Source organism: Scyliorhinus canicula, chromosome 2 (genome assembly GCF_902713615.1).
Source record: "Scyliorhinus canicula chromosome 2, sScyCan1.1, whole genome shotgun sequence".
Lineage (NCBI taxonomy): Eukaryota > Metazoa > Chordata > Chondrichthyes > Carcharhiniformes > Scyliorhinidae > Scyliorhinus > Scyliorhinus canicula.
In genome coordinates, this window is record NC_052147.1 from 90,532,500 (window position 1) to 90,552,019 (window position 19,520).

A 19,520-nucleotide genomic window follows, 5' to 3' on the forward strand; every position below is an offset into this window, starting at 1 on the left:
ACCACCCCCCCGATGGCCGCAACCCACCCCCCCGATTGCCGCAACCCAACCCCCCGATGCCGAACCACCCCCTGATGGCCGCAACCCACCCCCCCCAGATTTGCCGCCAACCCAACCCGCCCGATGCCGCAAACCCACCCCCCCCGAGTGCCGACAACCACCCGCCCCCCGATGACCCGCAACCCCACCCCCCGATGGCCGCAACCCACCCCCCCGACTTTGCCGCAAACACACCCCCTGATGGCCGCAACCCACCCCCCGATGGCCGCAACCCCACTCCCCCCGATGGCCGAACAACCCCCCCGATGGCCGCAACCCACCCCCCCCAGATGCCGCAACCCCCACGATGGCGCAACCCACCCCGATGCCGCAACCCACCCCGATGCCGCAACCCACCCCCCCGATGCCGCAACCCACCCCCCCGATGCCGGCAACCCCCCCCCCCCCCGATGCCGCAACCCACCCGCCCCGATGCCGCAACCCACCCCCCCGAATGCCGCAACCCACCCCCCCGATGCCGCAACCCACCCCCCCGATGCCGCAACCCACCCCCCCGATGCCACAACCCACCCCCCCGATGCCGCAAACCCACCCACCCCCCCCGATGCCGCAACCCACCCACCCCCCCCGATGCCGCAACCCACCCCCCCGATGCCGCAACCCACCCCCCCCGATGCCGCAACCCCCCCCCCCCCGATGCCGCCACCCACCCACCCCCCCGATGCCGCAACCCACCCCCCCCCCCGATGCCGCAACCCACCCCCCCCCCGATGCCGCAACCCACCCCCCCCGATGCCGCAACCCACCCCCCCCGATGCCGCAACCCACCCCCCCCGATGCCGCAACCCACCCACCCCCCCCCCCCGATGCCGCAACCCACCCCCCGACACGAAAATCACAGTTGCTTTAAAACGGCGTCAACCATTGATGATGGTTGACGCCGTTTTAAAGCAACTGTGATTTTCGCCGATGTGACCCGTGGCCACGTCGGCGGGACTTCGGCCCATTCGGGCCGGAGATTTGGGGAATCTAAAAATATAATGACATCCCGCCGGCGCCAGCTGTTTTCAGAGGCTGCCGGCGGGATTTGCACAGCGCCGGTTTTTGGCCGGTAGGAGATTTAAAAACCCTGCGGGAGCGGGAATAACGCCGCTGCCGGCCGATTCTCCGACCCTGCGTGGGGTCGGAGAATCCCGCCCTCTATGTGGTTTATATATAGAATAACTGATTCCCAAGAGTCAGTTACGGTCTGGGATCTAATAGAAGAGTTTGGGTTGTTTGTATATATCCCGGGTGTGAGTTAGATTGTTCTGTGCCACAGGATCCTTCTGTGGAATCATGTTTCAGGTTTTTTAGTTAATACCTAATCTCCTGTTGTTGCCTTACCGCCATTGACCCCCTCTTCTTAATAGTGTATCATTCTGCTCCATTGTAACTCTGCCGCCTGCTATATCTCATATTCTGACTGTGATGTCACCTGCCCTCACCTCATCTCAGGCTGTCTCAAAAAGAAGAGTGATGTAGAACTTTACTGAAATCTACTACAGTGCGCCCCCCTTCCCACCCCCAGCCTCCGGTGCCCCAGTCTTTCACCAAGCTTGGTCTCCTATTGTAGTTGGATTCACCTTATCCCCATTTCATGCCCCTCCCTCATCCTTTTCCCTCTCTTCTTCCTCCTCATTCTTTACCCCCATCCCTTTGCCCCATGTTGGTCTCTCCTGTTGCTGATACCCCTACGCAGAATCTTGTTTCCCTTTGTTACCTAGAAGGAAAAAACAGTTCAGACCAGTATTCCTGTTTCCCTGTATAGAAGACCAGTCAGACCAGTATTCTTATTTCCCCTTTTTACTGGTGTTCCATTTTAATGTGTACAAGCCCAGTTCGAACCAGTATTCCTATTTCTCCGTTTTATCAGTGTTCCATATTTCCCCGTTTTACCAGTGTTCCATAGTTCCCCGTTTTGGTGTTCCATTTTAAAGTAGTTCCAGTTTTGACCAGTGTTCCTATTTTCCTGTTTTACTATTTTTGTCTTCTGGGTATATGCCAGTCGCTGTCACTCAGCGCCTCCCTCCCCACCCACCCAATACGTTTGCCCTTTTTGAAGCCTGAATCTATGCAGGAACTCAAGAGGCAGTCTGACCACCTGCCCGCCTCCAGATCCTCACAGTGTCCTTTCTGTTTAAGTAATGGTCGGTGCTCCCCGGAATGATCTTCCTGTGCTCCTTCCAATCTTCACATTTCTAATCAGCAAGAACGACTGTAGCCCAGTCTCAGCTTTCTCTCTGCGGTTCTACAGAATTCACGGCAGCTGGACCAGGGTCACAGCCTCCCATCTCCAGCAAGAGCTGCCTGACACCTCACAGGTCTCTATATTCCTATACACTTCCAACAGATACAACAAGAGACAAATGAGTCGCATTTACCCCAAGGGGACGAGGGTGGATTCCTCAAACTACATGCCCCATATCTTTTGGAACGCTGGCTGTCAGATGGTAGCTCTCAACTTCCAGACTGCAGGTGAGTGATGGAGCAGGATGTGGACTCAGGCCTGGGCCCGATCCTAACTCACTCACACCTCTTTCAATCGGACAAAGTTGAAATCAGCCCCACAGACTCTGGGTCCTTGATCAGTCATGGAAATGTGTCCCAGAGTAAGACATTAGCAACAGCAATTTACCTTTACATCGCACCTTTAACATTGGAAAATATCCCAAGGCCCTTTATGTGACCTTTATCAAACAGAAATTTATACCAGCTCACTTAAGGAGCTGTTAGGACAGATGACCAAAGGCTTGACCAAAGAGGTAGGTTTTAAGGAGGTCTTAAGGGAGGGGAGAGACCTAGCGAGGTGGAGAGGTATAGGGAGGGAATTCCAGAGTTTACTGCAATTAAAGGCACAGGCACTAGTGGCGGAGTGATGAGAAGTGGGGATGCTCGAGACAGAACTGGAGGGACACAGATCGCAGGCTATTGTAGGACTAGAAACAATTCAAACAGAGTCGATTAATACAATGAAGGAGATTAATGAGATAATTGAAGATTAACGAGAGATTGAAGGTTAAAGAGCCATTTATCTGGAGACTAACCAGATGAATGAGATTAATAAATGAGATTGATTGAGAGAGGTAATGAGTGACTAACGGAGATTTAGAATTGCACAACATTGTTTTTTTTAATACATTTAGAGTACCCAATTCATTTGTTCCAATTAAGGGGCAATTTAGCATGTTCAATCCACCTACCTTGGGGAAGCAAAGGCCATAACGTCGGCCTCTCTCTCCTCCTGGACTCCAGGGTCCTTCGAAACCCCAAAAATAGCCACCTCTGGACTCATCGCCACCCTTGTTTTCAGTACCCGGGACATAGCCTCCGCGAAGCCCTGCCTGTATCCCCTGAGTTTTGGACATGCGCAGAACATATGGACATGGCTCGCTGGTCCTCCCAAACATCTGGCGCACCTGTCCTCCAGTCCAAAGAATTACTCATCCGGGCCACTGTCATGTGGGCCTGGTGGACAACCTTGAATTGAATCAGGCTGAGCCTGGCGCATGTTATGGTCGCGTTAACCCTGCTCAACGCCTCTGCCCATAAGCCCTCTTCTATCTCACCTCCGAGCTCCTCTTCCCACTTAAGATTCAGCTCCTCAGTCTGCATCTCCTCTGCTCCCATAAGTTCTTTATATATGTCTGGCAGAATATGCCGGTGGCAGAGTTCCCGATGTGGCAGAGAATCCAGCATTGGCCAAAAAACAGGATCGGTGCCTGGTGCCGATCCCATTCCAATGCTCCGGTCCCCCGCTGGCAGCGGCATCAGGGTTTGTGTCCGCGCCAGTGGAAGGATGCAAATGGGTCAAATTGTCACATTTGCATCCTACTGCCGGGCCAGGTGTTGGATTCTCCAAGTCTGCATGATTCTCCAGTTCTCTGGACCAGGACTCACATGGGTAAGAATTGGTGCAGGTATTTCCCAGGTGGCGCTGACGTGGTGGACCTCACGGCGGGCCAAAGTCTATCGGATGGCCACTGAAGAGATCTACCACGCGGATTTAGTGAAGTCTTGCGACACTAAAACTCAGTAGACATTTGAGTTAAACTTCTCGGATGCAAACAAGAATTTTTATTGCCTCTATTTGATTACAATTGAGAGAAACTTAAATCTATTCTCAATAAAGTCCGGCTAGCAAAAGGATTTAAAGAGAAGTAACTTATACACAATTTAACTTTCAAAATAATACAGAAATGGTTTCCTGCTTACGGCAAAACAGCTTGCATTTACTTCAAGAGTTAGAGTGGAAAAGTGAAAATATGAAAAATAGAGACAGTGAATAATTAGATAAAAGTATAGGATGATCCCAGAATAAAGATGGCCGTATGGGCCATCATGTTTAAAGGAAATCTTATCAGTCTTGAGCCATCTATCTACACCTCTATGTCGTCCTAATTGGTTTAGGTTAGAACCAAATACATTTGATTCGATGGTTAACTGTCAATCCTAATTGTGCAACATAAGTTCTGAATGTTTCACGTTTGAATATGTGTGTATGTTATGGAATGCGATTCTGTGCTTTTATCAAGACTGGTTTCTACTGGTTTTCTGTTGACTGCTTTATCCTCATTATGAACAATGGTGCCTTTATATTGCTATGGCGCTTACTTCGACCTTGATCTGATTACTGGTATGGCTCATTTCTTAATGTCAAACTGTCTTTGAAAATATGTTTATTAGAACAATAGCTTTTTCATCTTGCTTAGTGAAAATGTTGTTTTTATCTCCAATTAGTTTATGCATGTGTCAGGCTTTTTGTGTCTCTATTGAAGCTGTGTTTTGTCATGACCTGAGGTTTTGAGTGATCCTCATTTTAAAATGGGTATTAAAACTGGGTATTAATATTTACACTAAATAGCCTTCTCACCTATCAGATCTATCAGGAATTAGTCGACTACTATCAGTCACAATGCAAATCCTGCGCAACTCCGCCAGATACTCCCACCAGCCCCCTCCAGAGACCTCCTCATAAGAGAGACCCCCACCAGAAACCCCTTATTATAGAGACCCCCACCAGAGACACCCCATTAAGGGAGGCACCAACCAGAAACCCCCCATTACAGAGACCCCCGCAAGCGACCCCCCCCCCATAGGGGCGGCACGGAAGCACAGTGGTTAGCACTGTTGCTTTGCAGCTCCAGGGTCCCGGGTTCGATTCCCTGCTGGGACACTGTCTGTGCGGAGTCTGCACGTTCTCCCTGTGTCTGTGTAGGTTTCCTCCGGGTGCTCTGGTTTCCTCCCACAGTCCAAAGATGTGGGGCTGGATTCTCCAATTCTGGGGCTAAATGTCCCCGCGCCTCCCCGATTTCTTTGGGAATTTGGATTCTCCGGCCGTTCGCTGAATGCAATTTTGGCATCAATGACCGGAGAAACCAGCCCTTGAAGTTTAGGTGGATTGGCTATGCTTATTTGCCCAAAAAAGGTTAGGTGGGGTTACTAGGTTACGGGGATGGGGTGGAAGTGTGGGGATAAGTAGGGTGCTCTTTCCAAGGGCCAGTGCAAACTCGATGGGCCGAAAGGCTTCCTTCTGCACTGTAAATTTTATGATCTGATCTATGATCTATAAGAGAGACCTCCACCAGAACTGCCCCCCCCCCCAATTACAGAGACCCTTGCATGGAAGCCCCACCAAGAGAATTCCCTGCTTGGAAGCGCCTTCTTGAGAGATACCCCTGTCTGGAAGAGAACAGTCCAGATAGAGACAATGAGAAAAAATACTGCTTTAAAACTCACCTGTGCAATACACCTGCTTGGCCCTGGAAATCCCGAGAAAAAGAAAACCGCATCAGCTGTGTTTAAACACCCTCTGATATTTGATCTGAAAACTTTCATTCATATTTATGTGAAATTGAGTTTACCAGGCTGTGATCGACAGCTTTCACATACCCAGCTGTCTGGATTGTTCAATTAATTTCCCTTCATTCTTGAGTGAATTTCAAGTAGTCAGCTGTGAAACTAACTGCAATGTCTATAAACATCTAGCTATGATTGACAACTCTTGGATCACATCAAAGACTGTTACGTGCTTTTGCAGAGAAAAAGGAAATGAGAGCACTTAACTGTCTTTGCTGTGGTCCAAGAGCTGATACTCACCTTGGATCTATTACAGCATCCTCTAAGACTGAGTCTCTTCTGCTACGCTAGATATCATGATGACAACCCATGTTTGAAAGTCAAGAGCCAGTCACTAACTGAGACCTGACGATTGATTTCTGTTTCTCTCCTTCAGACTTGCCTATGCAACTGAACAACTCATTCTTTGAGTTCAATGGGCGGAGCGGCTATATTCTGAAACATGAATTGCTGGTTCGGCTGGAGAAGACGTTTGACCCCTTCACCACTGATCGGATTGATGTTGTGGTGTCGAACACTGTATCCATCTTGGTAACATTTGCATTGGTTCCAATGAATCCTACTTTTGGTGAATTCAGTGCTCCTTGCATGTGGGTAACACGGTGTTAAAGTGAGCACTAAACTCAAACACTGAGCAATCTGTGTTTTCCTTGTTCTGCAAGAACAATTCGAGATCATAACCTGAATCATCAGTCGCACAGTGACATGCAATAATTCAAAGGGCACAACCCAAAATGATCTGAAAATGTTTCAAACAAGTAATAATCAATTTGGGGCAGCTGTGACACAGTAGTCAGTGCTGCTGCCTCACGGTGGCGAGGTCCCAGGTTCAATCCCGGCTCTGGGTCACTGTCCGTGTCGAGTTTGCACATTCCCCGTGTTTGCGTGGGTTTCACCCCCACAACCCAAAGATGTACAGGGTAGGTGGATTGGCCACGCTAAATTGCCCCTTAATTGGAAAAAATGAATTGGGCTCTCTAAATTGAAAAAAAAAGTAATATTCAATTTAAAACATGAAGAGGGATATTCCTGTCCTGCCAGTGGTAGATAGGAAGAGAGGCCGATGTGTTGGTTTTGCCTCCCTGATAGCCCGGAGATGGGTTTTATTGTGCTGGCTGGATTCGGAGCTGCTGAGTGCAGAGGTATGGGTGAGTGATTTTGCAGAGTTCCTGCACTTAGAGAGAATCAAGTTCACCATCAGAGGTGCATGTCATAATATCTACTCATGGATATCATGAGATGTAGACAGGCAGTGATTGACACACAGGATAACCAATGAACACACACAACAAAGAACAACCAGACAGGACACCACCACTATAAAGCCCACGGGGCATTAAGGCTCTCTCTCTCTCACAGGACACGGCTAGGGAGATAGTCGCAGTGCACAGGTCAATGAACATCATCACCATGTGATAGAGAGCTAGTCTGGTCAAGCCAGTAGGAAGTTATCAGTTAGGTTAATAGAGTGTCAACCAACAACAGATTATGTACAGCAATCAACAGGTTCAATAAAACAGTGATGGACCATCTCCTGTGTTGGAAGTCTGTTTCTCGTTTTACTGCATCCAGTTTCAGTCGATGTTAGACCAACACAGATAACACATCAGTGCAGAGGAGAGGTTCACCTCGAGGCGGAAGCTAATCATTGACTTCTTTAAGGACCCTTTGAAAGAGCACCATATCTAGGCCCACTTCCCTCTTCCCCCATCCCCATAACCCCACCTAATCTACACATCCTTTTACATGTTGATACATTGGTTTTGATTTTCCAAAATTTTGATTTTCCAAAATGTCCTCAATTCTGGAAAGGTAACGAATACAACTCCTTTATTCAAGAAAAGAGAGACAGAAAGCAGGAAACTTCAGGCCAGTCTGTCAGAGGGAAATTGCTGGAATCTATTATTAAGGAGGTTAGAACGGGGCATTTAGAAAATCTCTGTGCAATTAGGCAGAGTCAACAGGGTTTCATGAAAGGGAATTCATGATTGATTAATTTATGCGAGTTCTTTGAGGAAGTAACAAGCAATGTGGATAAAAGGGAACTTGCAGAATGAGATGTAGATATTTCACAATATACCACGTCAAAGGTTACTACAAATGATGTAGGGGGTAACATATTAGCATAGGTGGAGAATTGGTCAGCTAACAGGAAACAGGGAGTAGGCATCAATGGGTAATTGTTGGCTGTGGAGATCAGTGTTCTCAATCATTTGCAACCTATATCAGTGATTTGCATGAAGTTGCTAAATTTGCTGATGACTCAATGATATGTAGGGGAGTAAGTTGTGAAGAAGACATAATTGGGCGCGATTCTCCGTTCCCCAGGCCGGGTGGGAGAATCGCGGGAGGGCCGCTCTGGCAACCCCCGCGATTCTCCTACACCCCCCCAAAATGACGTGTCGTGTTTTGCGACCCGCGATTCTCCAGCCCGGATGCCTGCCGTTCCCGACCTGTTCACGCCGGCGGCAACCACACCTGGTCACTGCCGGCATGAACATAGCGCGAAAGGTAAGTTTGGGGCCTGTGGGGGGCGGAGAAGGGATCGAGCACGACGGCCGTGCTCGGGAGGGGACTGGCCCGCGATCGGTGCCCACCGATCGTCGGGCCGGCGTCTAAGCGATGCACTCTTTCCCCTCCACCGCCCCGCAAGATCAAGCCGCCGCGTCTTGCGGGCAGCGGAGGGGAAGACGGCAGCCGTGCATGCGCGGTTGGCGCCGGCCAAACTGTGCATGCGTGGCTGACGTCACTAAGGTGCCGCCGGCCGCGTCATTATCGGCGCGCCGCCCGCCTGGCGGCCGAGTTTCACAAAACGCCGCCCCTAGCCCCCGGTGTGGGGTGGGGGGGAATGGGGGGGAGGAGCGGCCTCTGACACCGCAGTGAAACACTCCGGGTTTCACGACGGCGTCGGCCATTGCAGAGAATTCCGCCCAAGGAGCTTGCAGAAATGTAGCATGTGCAATATGCTTCCTGGCTGACAGTGCTCTCAGCTGTGTCTGCCACATTTCCTTCACGACAGCTCTCACCTTCCCATTCCTCCCAGAGCCATGAGAGGTTAAATGAGGAGCCAAAAATTTGGCAGATGGAATATAATGTGGAAAAATGTGAACTTGTCCCCTATAGCAGGAAGAATAGAAAAACAGCATATTATTATCTAAATGGAGAGAGATTACACAACTCTGAGGTGCAGATGGATCTGGCTGTCGTGGTCCATGAATCACAAAAGCTTTAGAATGCAGATACAGCAAGTGATTAAGAAGGCAAATGAAATTTGTTGTTTATTGCAAGGGGAATGGAATATAAAAGTAGGGATGTTTAGCCTCAGTTGTACAATGTGACACCTGGGGTGGGATCCTCCCCTACCCGGCCCCGGGGAGTGGGGGGGGTGGAGAATCCCGCCCCACTACTGTGCACAATTTTGGTCTCCTTATTTAAAAGAGGGCATAATAGAATTAGAAGCAGAGAGGGTTCGCTCATCTGCTTCCTGGAATGAGGAGCTATCCTATGAGGAATGGTTGGGCCTGTGTCCATTGGAGTTTAGAGATTGAGAGGTGATATGATTGAAACATAAAAGATCACGAGTGGACTTGATGGGTTGGAAGCTGAGGGGATGTTTCCCGTTATGGGAGAGACCAGAACTAGGGGACACAGTTTAAAACTTAGGGATCTCCCATTTAAGACAGATGAGGGGATTTTTTCCCTCGTAGGGTCATGAGTCTGTGGAACTCTTTTAGAGCAGTAAGGGCAGGGTCATTGTTTTTTTTAAGGAGAAGTAGATAGATTCTTGATTGACAAAGGAGTCAAAGATTATACGGGGTATGAAGGAAAGTGGAGTTGAGGCAACAATCAGATTGAATGGTGCAGGGGGCTTGAGGGGCCGAATGGCTTACTCCTGCTCCTAATTTATATGTTCTTATGTGTGCTGATGGAGATGGCCACTCATTTTATGTTGGAAAAGATGAAATGCAAACTCTGGAAGTTGGTGCCAGACTCCTCCACACTTCCTGACATTGACCACGGGGGTCGCTGGCAGAGTTTTCAATGCACCGAGTATCTAGGTATGTATATCACAAGCCCTGAAGCAGTGTCCAAGTATGAACCAATTTAACCTCTATTGTTTCCTGTTACAGATTATATCAGGACAGTTCCTATCAGATCGTAACTCCAGGTTCTATGTTGAGGTGGAGTTGTTTGGACTCCATCATGATCCTAAACGGAAATACAGGACAAAATTGAACACTGAGCAAAACTCGATCAACCCCCAGTGGAAGGATGAGGAAACCTTTGTGTTTGAAAAGGTAAACTGTAAAATGTAGCACGTACACAATACTTCTGGGTTGACAGCATGGTAGCACAGTGGTTGGCACAGTTGCTCCACAGCTCCAGGGTCCCAGATTCGATTCCCGGCTTGGGTCACTGTCTGTGAGGAGTCTTCACGGTCTCCCCATGTCTCCGTGGATTTCCTCCGGGTGCTCCGGTTTCCTCCCACAGTCCAAAGATGTACAGGTTAGGTGGATCGGCCATGATAAATCACCCTTAATCTCCAAAAAGGTTGGGTGGGGTTACTGGGTTACGGGGATAGGGTGGAGGTGTGGGCTTAAGTACGGTGCTTTCCAAGGGTCGGTGCAGACTCGATGGTCAAATGGCCTCCTTCTGCACTGTAAATTCTATGAGACAGGGCCCTCAGCTCTGTCTGTTCTATTTTCTACTACTGTTCTCACTTTCCCCTTCCTCCCAGAACCATGATAAGGTTTCCCTTATCCTCACCCTGCACCCCACTAGCTCCCACATTCAACAAATCTTCCTCCACCCTTTCCACCACCTTTAGTTTGTATACCTCTTTCCTCCCCTTCCAGTTATCCAAAGGGTCTTGCTGACAGACACTGAATACTGGGCTCCCTCTGTGACAGGTTGCTCCACTCCTCAAATCCTCCTCCCCTTCCTGCGGCACTTTCCACCCCAAGCGCAGGAGATGGAACTATTCCAGCCGCCCCCAAAGGAAGATGTCCACATGGGGTTGCAGGATAAATAGGAGGTTCATTGAAATTTGTGACAGAAACTTTCGTACAATAATAATAATCTATTATTATCACAGTAGGCTTACATTAACACTGCCATGAAGTTACTGAGAAAGAGGTACTCCTCCGAGTGAGTGCCGGTGGTTTTGGAGTGGCCGGCTTTAAACCGGAAGTCCTCGGAAGCTCCACCCCTTTTCAGCGGGGGAGCACATTGTGATGAAATTATTGCTACTACAATTCACCACTGTATTGCATTGTATTATGTCAGTGCCCTTGTGGGCTTTGCCTATGGCTCCGTCCCCTCGGGGGTGGTATATAGATCCGCAGCCTGTAGGCGGCACTCAGTACAGAGCAGTCGCAGGCAGGCACAGATCTAGCTGATTAAAACCACTGTTCACTTCTACTCATCGTCTTGTGTGAATTGATGGTCGCATCACACATATTCTCTGAGGGCTTCTGGAAAAACCAGATCCCCGACTCCGTAGGCTTTTGTTGGGCCCAGGATATGACAGAAACACCTTTTCCTTGTACCGTTTTTCTCTTCACTGTCCAAGGCCCCAAGCATTCCCTCCAGGAGACACAGTGATTTGTGTTCCTTCAGTTTAGTAGACAGCATTCGCTGCTCATGATGTGTCCTGTACAATGAGGGGGGGGGGGGGGGGGGGGGGGGGCAAAACTCAGGCTGGTTGAATGCTTTGCAGAAATATCAATTCAGTCTGCAAGAGTGACCACAAGCTATCAGTTGCCTGTCTTTGTTGCTCTGCTCCTATACTGACCTCTCTGGGCTTGCTGTCCAACCACACCATTCTTAATTAAGAAAGAGTTTTCATTGTTAATCAGTGTCGAGCTAAATTGTTCATTTTAATGCAGCAGCTCCGACTAAGGGCGAGATTCCACCACGGCAGTGAAGGCAGCTCAGAATTGGCCGTCCGTCCTGCCGCCAGGGAACCTGTCACAGGGGGTCACTTTGGGCGGGACTAGATGATCCTGCCGGTGGGTGGGGGCTGGAAAATCCCACCCTAAGACTGATGCTGCACATGTGCAAGAAATGTGCCCTCTAGTGTTGTGACACAAAGAAACATTTGGATTTGGATTTGTTTGTATTGTCATGTGTACAGAGGTAGAGTGAAAAGTATTGTTCTGCGTACAGTCCAGGCAGATCATTCCATACATGAAAAACATATGATAAATATACAATCTAAATACATAGACATCGGCTGAGGTACACAGTAGAGAAGATGCGTGGAGAGATCAGATCAGTCCATTAGAGGGTCATCCCGGATCTGGTAACAGCCGGGAAGAAGCTATTTTTGAATCTGTTAGTGTGAGTTCTCAGACTTTTGTAGCTTATGCCCGATGGAAGAGGTTGGAAGAGGGACTGGCCTGGGTGGGAGGGGTCTTTGATTATGCTGCCTGCTTTCCCAAGGCAGCGGGAGGTGTAGGCAGAGTCAATGGATGGGAGGCAGGTTTGTGTGATGGACTGGGTGGTGTTCACAACTCTGTAGTTTCTTGCGGTCGTGGGCCGAGCAGTTGCCATACCAGGTTGTGATGCAGCCAGATAGGATGCTTTCTATTGTGCACCTGTAAAAGTTGGGAAAAGTCAATGTGGACATGCCGAATTTCCTTAGTTTCCTGAGGAAGTATAGGTGCTGTTGTGCTTTCTTCTTTCTTGGTCGTAGCGTCGACGTGGGTGGACCAGGACAGATTATTGGTGATGTGCACACATAGGAATTTGAAGCTGTCAACCATCTCCACCTCAGCACCATTGATGCAGACAGGGGTGTGAACAGTACTTCGCTTCCTGAAGTCAATAACCAGGTCCTAAGGGCGCGATTCTCCGCCCCCCACGACGGGTCGGAGAATAGCGGGAGGGCCTTCCCGACATTTTTCCCGACCCTCCCGCTATTCTCCCCCCCCCCCACCCCCCCCCCCCACGGCCGCCCCACGACACGAATTGCTGCTCGCCGTTTTTTTACGGCGAACAGCGATTCTCCGCTATCCGATGGGCTGAGTTCCCAGGCCTTTATGGCCATTTTCACGAACTCCAACACACCTGCTCTCACCGTTCGTGAAAACGGCCGCAAAATGCCGTTCTCGAGAACCATGGCACCGATTGGCATGGGCCCGCGATCGGTGGGCACCGATCGCGGGCAGCGGGTCCGAACCCCACGCACTCTTTGTTCCACCGCCGCCCCGCTGGATCAGTCCGCGGGGCGGCTGAGGGGCATGACGGCCCGCGCATTTGTGGGTTTCACGCATATGCGTGATGACGTCATCCGCGCATGCGTGGGTTGGAGCTGTCCAATCCGCGCATGCGCGGCTGACGTCATCGTGCACGTCAGCCGCCGTTACCCTTGGCGCGCGGGCTTAGCAAAGTTCGCTAAGCCTGCGATGCCGTGGTTCACGGGGCCCCGCTGCTAGCCCCGACCGGGGAGCAGAATCGGGTCCCGGGAGGGGGTGCGGAGGCTGCCGGGAAACACGGCCAGTTTCACGGCAGCCTTCACGACTCTCCGCATTTGCGGAGAATCGCGCCCTTAGTTTTGCTGACATTAGCGGGGTTGTTTCCGGCGCCTGTAGTGCCGGGAACAACCCCGCTATCTAACGGCACTTTGTTGCTATTTTGGGCCCCAGTGGGAAACGCCACCCCCACCCCCACCCTCCTGACCGCACTTTGCGTAATTTCCTTTTCTGAGGATCTTCAACAAGTGGAGCTCCTCAGTGCAGGAAGAGATTGGCACCCCGATCTCCTGACCTTCCGACCCGGCCTCAGACACCCCCAAATGCCCCAACTCACCTGTTGGGGTATCTTTGAGCCCCCCCCCCCCCACACACACACACCCCCCCCCAACCCCACTATATACCGACAGGGCACGCCTGGGACCGATCCCAGGTGCAGGAAAAGTGCCATCTTGGCACTTTGGCACTGCCTGCACCAGGGCAACACCTTGGCACTGCCAGAGTGCCAAGCTGGCATCAGTAGTGCCAAGGTGCCAGCCTACCCAGAGGTCGACCACCTGGGGGGCTCCAATTGGCAGGGGTCTCCTTGGCAAGGTTGATAAATGCTGGATGGCCTTACGGTCTGGCGTTAGCAAAGCTAAGTGGGTTTTTAAAGTCACTTAACCGTGCGAGACTGGATCCCACCCACAGACCGTGACGTCTCATGAGATCTGTTTAGATCTCAGGGGACAACGCCGATTGGGAACACCATGAGAGACCTGTTCCTCAGAGATCAGGCCATCATTTTGAAAGGGTGGTCCAATCTCGAAGTGAGCTGCAGGGTCCCCTACACCCCCACCCATGAACAAAGCCAGCTCCCACAAACATGGGCATTACCCCTAAGTAATGCCACCCCGCTAATGGGGTTCCTCAGGGCCTCCCCCTTTTCAGGCCTCCCCAATCCCCCCGTTCAGGCCCCCCCCCCCAATTTAAGGACACCTTGGCAATGCCACCCTGGCAATGCCCCACAAACCTGCCAGTGCCACCCAGGCACCCTGGAAGTACCAGGGTGGCAGTGCCAAGGTTCCCAGGTGCCAGTGGGAATACCATGGTGCCACCCTGCCCTGTCCCCGACCACCAGGTGGTCTCCAAAGGCCTTGGAGACCACCCCCCAGGTGCTGTTACTCCTGGTCCACATTTGTGTGGATCAGTATTAAATGGCTTGGTCTCCCATGCGAAGCTGTTAGATACCGGGCATCAGGAAAATCCCAATGAGGGCGAGACCCTGATCGCGACATCTCGCGAGGTTCGATTGAATATTGCAAAACGTTGCAAACGTCACGAATCACGCGAGAAGCCCCTTGCAGGATTCAACGCCGTTGTCCCAACGCCAAGTCGGGCACAATGAGGTAATTAAATTGTGCCCCTAGATTCAAACTGGAAGATGTCCATCTGAAATAGAGACTGTTATCCTTTTTACTTTTAGTAATATTTTCTTTACACCCCTCTTTCCCCTCTGTGTTTGTCTGCCTTGTGTGTGTGTGTGTCGGGAGTTGGGGGTGAGTTAAAAAAGGGGGTTAGGAATTAGATAATAGTTAACCAGCTGTATTTGCTGCCTTTTTACTTATAGTTATTGTTATTAATAAAAATTAATTGTGTTTAAATTTACAAACCTGATGACTGTAATTACTGGGCAGCCAAAGACGTCGGGTAATGTCTAAGAATTAATAATTAATTTCAATTGTGTTGTGACTCCGGGTCAAGGGGGGCTGGAATTGACTGCGCACTAGCCCAGGGTGTCCTAACATAATTTGGGGGCTCGGTCACTATTCACCTTTGACAAACTGAGTCTTGTTTAAAGTATCACATTTATCAGAGAAGTTCCATCAGTGGGCATTACTACCCAGATTATTGCCTGTACCACATGAAACACCCAAAGGACCGCAGAGATATTTACATTTCCTGTCTGAGGGCAACTCATTTGTCTGCAATTGATTCGGCTCTCAGCAGCAAAAGACAGCTTCTGCTGCCAGTGTCTGAGCCCTCCAGCCACCTGGCATCTGGTATTAATCTCATGGTGCAGCTTAAAATATTATTTTCTGTCTTCAGATTCTCGTGCCGGAGCTGACTTCCATAAGGATTGCCACTTATGACGATAGTGGAAAATTCATTGGACACAAGATTCTTCCAGTTACTGCTCTTCAAACAGGTAACCCAGGCACTGCTGTTTCCCACAATGGGCCAATCAAATCACCTGACTATGGGGGCAATGGATGGCGATAGCGCGATAGCGCGTACTCCTGAACCACATCTCAAGGACATATCCCACACTCTCACACCCCTTTACAAGGACATATCCCACACTCCCACATCACAAAGACATATCTCACACTCCTGTACCACACTGCAGGGACATATTTCACACTCCCAAAACACATTACATAGACATATCCCATACCTCAGTACAAGGAGATATCTCACAATCCCACACCTCATTACAGGGACATAATTCACTCTTGCACCTCATTACAGGGACATAGCCCACACTCCTGAACCACATCATAAGGACATATCTCACACTGCAGGGGCATATCCCAAGTTCCCGCATCTCATTACAGGGACATATCTCACACTCCAGAACTACGTTGCATAGACATATCCCACACTCTCGCACCTCAGTACACAAACAGGAACCACACTCCTGCACCTCATATTATAGACATATCCCACATTCCCGCACCACGTTACATAAATATATCCCACTCCTGAAACATGTTACATAGACGTATGCCATGCTCCTGCATCTCATTACATAGACATATCCTGTGCTCCTGGACCATGTTATATAGTCATATTCCACGCTTTAAACCACATTCCATAGACATATCTCACACTCCAAAACCACATTACATAAACATAGCCCACACTTTCAAATCACATTACATAGACATACCCTAAACACCCAAAACACGTTACCTAGACATATCTCATGCCCCCAAACCATGTTACATCAACATATCTCATGCTCCTGAACCATGTTACATAAACATATCCCACGCTCCTAAACCATGGGTGGAATTCTCTGATGATGGGGCGATGTCCCCACACCCACGAGAAACGGACGCAAATCACTCTGGTTTCCTCCCACAGTCCAAAGATGTGCAGGTTAGGCGGATTGGCCATGATAAATTACCCTTAGTATCTAAAAAGGTTGGGTGGGGTTACTGGGTTATGGGGATAGAGTGTTGTTATGGGCTTGGTTAGGGCGCTCTTTCCAAGGGCCGGTGCAGACTCGATGGGCCGGCTGGTCTCCTTTTGCACTGTAAATTCTATGAAAGCTATGTTACACAGACATATCCCACGCTCCCAAACCATATTACATAGAAATATCCCAAGCTCCCGAACCATATCCCACAGTCTAATTTATCCCACTCCTTTTTCTCTCCTCCTTTACTCTCACCACTAGGTGTCACTCATGCTCCCTTACTGCACTATCTATTACTGATTTAGATGTGTCTTCTCTCCTGTAGGATATCGCCACATTGGCCTGCGGAATGAGACTAACCAGCAGCTCACCATGCCGTCTCTGTTTGTTCATATAGAGGTGAAGGACTATGTGCCTGATACTTGGGCAGGTATGGTGGAATATCAGAGATCAAGCTCAATTCTCCTCCCCATCTTCCCACTGGCACTGTGACACATTCAGGCTCCAATCCCTTTCTCACACATATGGTACCTGCTCTGGGACTGTTTGATGGGACAGTGTAGAGAAGTTTTACATGTATTTAATCTATACTGTACCTGCTCGAGGACTGTTTGATGGGACAGTATAAAAGGAATATTGCACTTACACTACAGTACAGCATAGGTTAGTTACAAAGGTTAACAGGTGGGATATACTAATGTATTACAAAGGTTATGATGTAGCATTGACATCTAGCGAGTAGACTGGTAGCCCTGAGAGGAGATGTGACTTCCTTGTAACCCACCCTATACATGTTGTAAGTAGCATAAATAAACTACTTTTTCAGTAAATGCCCTGATACGCCTGTGGCTCTTCCTTGTTTAAATGCTGGCTTAACATAGTCTATAACATATAGTTGGTTTAGCATAGTATATAACATATAGCAACTTTGCAAATGTGTGTTGAGAGATTGTAGAGGGGATACTCTGCTATATCTAACCCCTGCATATCTGCCCCATGAGTGAATGGAAGTGGGGGTTGGATCTGGAGATTGAGAGCAATCGATAGAGGAAATGAGGGTATATGTTGAAGGACTAATTCTCACAGATCTGTCCATTTCTGCATAGATTGGGGCCAGAATACTTGACACTGTGCTTGTCTTTGTAGATTTAACAAAGGCTTTGGCTGACCCAATTGAATTTGTCTGCACATTGAACAAACAATCTGCACAAGTGACATCAGCAGCAGATGCTCAGGTACAGTGTACAGGAGGGGAAACATTGAGAGATGGGAGGTACAGCAACAGTGATGGAAAAAGACAGGAGGATAATCGAGAAACTGTGAGCAATGGGAAGGATATTGGGGGAAATGGCAAGGGAGTGATAACAGGGGAAACGGTGAGGGAGGGATAATAGGGAAAAGGGTGAAAGACAGGTGATAATAGGGAAATGATGAGGGGGAGATAATAGTTGTTATGGGCCAGGGTTTAGAGAATCCCAAAGTGTATATCATGGAGTTCCCCTGACCTACAACTTTTAATAGATTGTGGTTATGGGGAGCACATGGGCCCACTCTGCAGGTGTGATGCCACAGAGATCTAAAGTACTTTTAAATTAAAACAATGTTTCTTTATGAAACCAGTTAACACTTTATAAACCCACAGTAAACATCTTAACAACTATCAACACCAATCCTCCCCACAGATACAATATTCTATAAGTAAACCTTAATCTTTCCTTATGAACATCCATAAGACAAAAGACCCTTTTTAACACAGAGATCAGGTTTGAATTCACTACTGAGAGCAGTCAGCACTTTGAAATCACCCAATTGATCTGGAGACAGTCTTTACTTTGCAGAGAGAGATCCTTATACAGCTCCTTGCTTTGCCTGCAGCTACCCAGCTCTCAAAACAAAACTAAAACACCCTGTAACAGAGAGCACAAAGCGAAAGTAAAAGCAGACAAACAGCCCAGCTCCACCCATGCTCTGACATCACTGCAGCCATTTAAAAAAAACATTTCTTAAAGATACTCTCACATGACACCATCCCCAAGAAAAAAAACATCAACTTCAAGATGGTTTCATTTTTCACCTTTTCACTTTCCTTTAAGAAATATGGACAATGAAAATACTTTTTTTTAACAAAACAAAAAATGCAAACATTTAATAATAACATAGTCCATTTTTGTTCTTCCTCCTCCACCGAACTCCTTCTTGATTGACAGTCTCTTTAAACAAGAAGGTCTCTGCAAGATCCATCCATTTCTCTATGCCTTGTCATTTCTCTTTAAAGTCAGATGCTTTAGTTCAATCTGATCACAGAGTCCCTTGTAGTTCTCCAACACAGGAGCATTGGTTATCACAGCTTTCAGGCCTTCAAATGCCTGTTGAAACTCTGCTGTCCATTGAAATTTTCAACATTTCTTCAGCAAGTCCATCAGCGGAGCAACCACACTACAAAGATTTTGCACAAATGTTCGATCAAATCCACTCATGCCAAGAAATCCCATTATTTCCCTTTGGCTTGAGGGTATCGGAACCTACTCAATAACTGTTGGTTTCACATCCTGTGTGACCATTCGTCCCTGTCCGATTATATGGCCAAGGAAAGTGACTTGGGCTTTTCCAAATTCACTTTTGGCTGGGTTTACCACCAAACCCGTCTCCTGAAGTCGATCAAATAACTCCATCAGATGTTTTAAATGTTCTTCCCATGTCTGGCCGAAAATTACCAGATTGTTGATGTATACCGCACAATTGGGTAATCCTGAAACAACTTTGTTAGTTAACCGTTGAAATGTGGCTGGGGCGTTTTTCATGCCAAATGGCATAACTTTGATTTGGTATATACCATCTGAAGTCACAAAAGCTGAAATCTCCTTCGCCTTTTTGGATAAAGGTACCTGCCAGTAATCTTTAAGTAAATCCAGTTTGGAAATAAAAGCTGATTGTCCCACCTTCTCAATGCAATCCTCCAAACG

General features: G+C 48.6%; 1 protein-coding gene across 3 annotated transcripts in view; it reads left to right on the forward strand.

The window, feature by feature from the left end:
* LOC119956011 (1-phosphatidylinositol 4,5-bisphosphate phosphodiesterase beta-2-like) overlaps nucleotides 1-19,520 on the forward strand; it is a 177,018-nt gene that overhangs the window by 123,186 nt on the left and 34,312 nt on the right. For all 3 annotated transcript variants that reach the window (XM_038782709.1, XM_038782699.1, XM_038782718.1), the window contains exons 18-23: nucleotides 2,393-2,517; nucleotides 6,275-6,429; nucleotides 10,029-10,196; nucleotides 15,462-15,561; nucleotides 16,883-16,987; nucleotides 17,704-17,792. In XM_038782709.1, the coding sequence (XP_038638637.1) occupies nucleotides 2,393-2,517; nucleotides 6,275-6,429; nucleotides 10,029-10,196; nucleotides 15,462-15,561; nucleotides 16,883-16,987; nucleotides 17,704-17,792 (742 nt within the window). The remainder of the gene's footprint in view (nucleotides 1-2,392; nucleotides 2,518-6,274; nucleotides 6,430-10,028; nucleotides 10,197-15,461; nucleotides 15,562-16,882; nucleotides 16,988-17,703; nucleotides 17,793-19,520) is intronic.